This window comes from Panthera uncia, chromosome F2 (assembly GCF_023721935.1).
Source record: "Panthera uncia isolate 11264 chromosome F2, Puncia_PCG_1.0, whole genome shotgun sequence".
NCBI lineage: Eukaryota > Metazoa > Chordata > Mammalia > Carnivora > Felidae > Panthera > Panthera uncia.
The window spans coordinates 14,552-19,213 of record NC_064812.1 but is presented as its reverse complement, the minus strand read 5'-3'; the positions used below and the strand labels follow the sequence as shown (position 1 = coordinate 19,213).

General features: G+C 52.7%; 1 protein-coding gene across 2 annotated transcripts; it reads left to right on the top strand.

Moving 5' to 3' along the window:
* The first annotated feature begins 1,762 nt into the window (after window positions 1-1,762).
* CF2H8orf33 (chromosome F2 C8orf33 homolog) lies at window positions 1,763-3,860 on the top strand. Of its 2 annotated transcripts, XM_049632698.1 has the most exons (6): window positions 1,763-1,969; window positions 2,058-2,103; window positions 2,221-2,399; window positions 2,630-2,714; window positions 2,945-3,091; window positions 3,443-3,860. In XM_049632698.1, the coding sequence occupies exons 1-6, from the start codon at window positions 1,964-1,966 to the stop codon at window positions 3,580-3,582; spliced, it is 603 nt and encodes a 200-aa protein (XP_049488655.1). In that variant the 5' UTR covers window positions 1,763-1,963; the 3' UTR covers window positions 3,583-3,860. The 2 variants fall into 2 exon arrangements, with proteins under 2 accessions (XP_049488655.1, XP_049488654.1); XM_049632697.1 differs by having other exon boundaries at window positions 1,877-2,103.
* Window positions 3,861-4,662: the final 802 nt, after the last annotated feature.

The window sequence follows — 4,662 nt, the reverse complement described above, 5'->3', positions numbered from 1 at the left end:
GGGCATGTGCTGGCTGGAAGTCAGGCAAACAGCTGTCCATGTCAACTAAGGAGCTTGGACTTCATGCTGGAGGAAATGGAAGATTTCCAGGCAAGAGAGTAATATAGTTTTTGTTTTAGAAAGTTCACTCCCACAAGATGCTTCAGAAGAGACAAAAAGGGAATGGAAATATAGAGATTAGCAAGGCCTGGATTGAGGTTGTTCAGGGCAGAGATGGTCTGGGGCGGGGGCAGGGGCGGGGGAGACCATTTAGGAGATCAACTGATAGGATTGGGTGGCTGATTGCATCTAGGGCTGTGGAAGAGGACAGTTTGCTGTGAGGATTGTGCTCAATCACAGATGTCTGGGCTGAGAAGGCTTTCTGGAAGAAGCAGTTCTGGGCCAAATCCCACAGGCTGATTCACAGCCAAACAAGGCAGTAAAAAGTCCCTTTGGATCTAGAACCCACTCACCGCCAAAACCTCCAGTCTCCCATGGCTGAGATACATCCTGACTGTGGTGGTTTAAAAAACATGTCTAAAAGTTTTTGAAATTCCTCCTTTCAAGAGTGGTCATGAGAAATCCTGAGTTAGAACCACACAGCTATGCTGTTGCTACATTCCTGATCCTCAGAAACTCTATGAGATAATGTTTACTGTTTACAATCTGCTAAATTTTGTGACAACTTGTTATGCTGCAATAAATATCTGTGATGACCAAACTCCTACCCTTTGACACCTCTCAGCCCAGGCAGGCAGCAGTTCCCATTCACTGGGTCAGGAAACGACGCTTTCTACCCTGATTTCCCTGACAGGAGTCATAAGACAACACTCACGACTCCTGTTCTCCTGAAGTTCCTAGTTCCTCTTGGTTGTGGAGGTCTGCTAACGACTGTGACCCCAGACAGGGAGGAGGCACCCGGGTCTCTAGTGCCATAAGGTGGAAGGACTGCCCTGGGCAGAAAGCGAAGGGCAAGGTAGACTGTGGGGTGGGATGGGCCTCCCTCTGCAGGCCCCCCTCCCCCCCCCCCCCGCTCCCGCGTTCACATCCAGACCACCAGCAAGTGCGCAGGCTTTCCCCCCTCAGTTTCTGAAACTCCTCCACATCCCCAGGCTCACCTGCCCCCAACCCGTCCGGCCTTCGTCACAACACAGCAGAGTGATCTTTAAAATACACATCTGAGGGGCGCCTGGGTGGCTCAGTCGGTTAGGCCGCCAACTTCGGCTCAGGTCATGATCTCGCGGTCCGTGAGTTCAAGCCCCGCGTCGGGCTCTGTGCTGACAGCTCAGAGCCTGGAGCCTGTTTCAGATTCTGTGTCTCCCTCTCTCTGACCCTCCCCGGTTCATGCTCTGTCTCTCTCTGTCTCAAAAATAAATAAATGTTAAAAAAAAAATAAAATAAAATACACATCTGAGTAAGACCACATCACTCCTCGGATGAAGGTCTCTCAATGGCTTCCCATTGCGTTTAGAATAGAGGTGGACTGCGGGCTATCCTACGGGGTCTATGACCAGATCTCGCACAAGTCCGAGCCCGCCTAGCAACACGGCCCCAGCTCCCCGGCCTCCTTCTTGGCTACTCGAACAGTCCCGCCGGCCAGGCACAGGCTGCTCCTGGGAGGTTTTTGCTGACCGCTCGCCGTCCTGTTTCGGGCCGCTATTGACGGCGCTTCTCTGCCCGATGGTTTTTCTCTCCGCACTAAGTGAGCTTTGAGAGCATTCCCTTGCTTCAGGCGTTGTCCTTTCACCCAGAGTGGTGCCTTCAACGTAGTTAAGTGCCACGAGAGCGCCGTCCAGAGGCTCCCCTTCCGACCTTTCCTAGGTTCCCTGCGGCCGAAGCGCCGCGCGCTCCCCCGCCCCCAGTGCGTCCAAGGCACCGCCCACAGCTAACCCAGCGGAACTCTGCGCCGCACACGCGTTTCTGCAGGGGGGATTTCGGCCTCGGACCTCAGGCCCCACGTAGTCTCCGGCGGCGACTGCGGCGCATGGCGGTGAGCTGCGCGGTGAGACCGCAGGGGTCCCAGGGACTTGGGCCGTTGGCGGCCCCCCATGACCCTTGTGCTGTCCCCCTTTCTCCAGGCCCTAGGACATCCTGCTCGGGAGACATCAGTGGCCGCAGGCCCAGGTACTGCCCGCGCTCCGCAGCCCGCGGCTGCCTGGGTCGTTTCCCGGCTCCCCGGGTCGTTTCCCGGCTCCCCGGGTCCTTCCGCCGTAAGGTCCCATCCAGTTTGTCTCTGCTTAGGGCACTCCACACGCAGTGAAGCCGCCGCCCGGGCGCACCCCGAACGTGGTGAAGGCGACGCAGCCTCTAAGAAGCAAAAGAAGAAGAAAACCCGGAACGGAGCCTCTGTGGCGAGTGGAGGCGGGAAGGTCTCAGAAAAGCCCTGCTCAGAGGAAGCGCCCCTAAGCGCGGAGGCTCAGGCAAGGGCGGGCCTCTGTCGGGGCGGGTGGAATTCAGCGCTGCATCCCGGGTGTGAGTGTGCTGGCGGGTGTGTGTAGTCTCGGTTTTTCTGAGTTAAGGCCGGGATGGGATGGGGTGGGATGGGATGGGATGGGGACGGAGGGTGGGAGGGAGGGGTGCCTGTGGGATGGGGCTAGAGCCCACGCTGTCCTGGTGCGGTCTCACAGCCACTCTCCCCGTTTCATCACAGGCAGAGCAGCTGGTCCGGGAACTGGCGTGGTGCGTGGAGCAACTGGAACTGGGCCTCAAGATGCAGAGACCCAGTCAGAAACAGAGTGAGGGTCTTTCTGTAGAATTGGGGGGAGGTGAACCATGATAAAGCTGTGGCCTTCAGGTGGTGCCAGGGGATGGAATTGTTGTCTTTCCTGTAGGATGATAGGCGGTCAGAATAGAGGAGATTCCTAGTTGTTATTTATTTATGTATTTATGTATTTATGTATTTATGTATTTATGTATTTATGTATTTATGTATTTATGTATTTATTTATTTATTTTTAATCCGTAGAAGAGCAGGCTCTTGGGGCAATCCGAACCCTGCGTAGCGAAAGAACCCCCTTGCCCCGGAAGAGGCAGCTGATGCGCTCCTTGTTTGGGGACTACAGGGCTCAGATGGAAGCCGAGCGGCGAGAGGCCCTTCGGGTTCTCAGGACTGGTGAGGAGCTGGAAACTGGTTGATTTCAGGGGGTAGGGAGGAAAAACCTAGGGAGTGACTGGAAGAAAGCTAGAGTAACAGGGCTGGCAGGGGTGGAGAGAGGAGATGGACTCAGGGAGGCCTGGGAAAACATGGAGAGAGAGCTGGGTCCTCTCTGGAACACAGATGTCAGGCTTGGACCTGGGACGCAGAGCAGCAGAGTTAGCACTGAATGTCTCAGTGATTCTAAGTGGAGTGTGATGATAATACCTACCCTAAGACTTTGAGAAGTGAATCAGTTGATTTGTCTTAAGGCACAGGTAATGTTAGCTGCTTTTACTCTGTTCTGATACTCTGTCCTCTCCCCCACAGCAGCCCGCACAGCCCAGGTGCAGCCTGTAGCTGAGGCCACCAGAAGGAAGAGCGGAAGGGTCTGCAGGACTCGCCAAGCAGGGGTAGCCAAGGCCACCCTGGACACTCCTGATGAAGAGTTCAGGTTCAATTTCTTTTAGCCTGTCCTCCATCCTGGAACAGTTCTCCTCCCTGGGGAGCATGGGGGTTTCTGTTGAGTGCAGAGCCTTTCTGGGAATGCGCTGTTGGACAGATGTGGTTTTGTCCATGGTCCGTGGATCTGGTGCCATGGCTGTTGGACAGATGTGAGACCAGCATATTGAGCAAATTTCAGATAAGCACAAGACCCATTTGTAGGTTTTCAAATGAAATGTGCTTCCTGCCAGAAGAAGGAGCTCCATTCAGAAAAGCTTCTACAATAAACTGAAGTGAGTGTTCAGCATGCCGTTGAAAGAATGTTTTACTTAATCTTTAGCCTGACATTAAGCAGCTGTTTGTAATAAGGACAATGGAGGAACCTATATAATTGTTCAGTGGTGCTCACCTATAAAAGAACGTCCTGTCAAATGATGTAGTGCTTTATGCTGTAATATCACATTGTAGTAAGAAAACTATTTTCTGTACAAATGGATTAGTGAATTTGTGTGCTAATTATCTGTGTTAGGTGAATACAGATGAGGCAGGTGTCTGGCACTTCTGGCTCCAGGCTCACCACAGTGCGTGGTCCTTTGTATTGCTTTCATTTCTGAGCATGTGTCATCCTCAGGGAGCCAGTGTAGCTCCCAGAAGGGCAGATTTGTTCTTAGGACAAGAGAGCTTCTTGCCCTAACAATCCTGGCCGAAGACCTGGGTTGAGCTTCAGTAGATGACCTCTGCAACGTTTGGCTACTCCAAATGATAGTCCCAGTACTTCTGCATCAAATTGGGTGACTTAATCCTCAGTGGCTGTGATGCTGTCTTTGCTGGTGTCTCCCAAGCTTGCATCCCAAACTGGATAGATACCAGGAGCCCAACTGCCTATTCAGCATTTCTACTTAGATGTTTTGTGGGCATTTCAAACTTGACGTATCCAAAACATTTATTGGACCCTACATCTCCCTTTGTCTTTTGCTTTTGAGTCAATGGCCCTACTGCCCACCTAGTTGATTAGGCCAAAAACCTATGTCATCCTTTCTTGCTTTCCTTCTCCCATACATGTGTTCTGTACTTCAGCTGGTATATGAGTTCTGTCTTCAAACTAA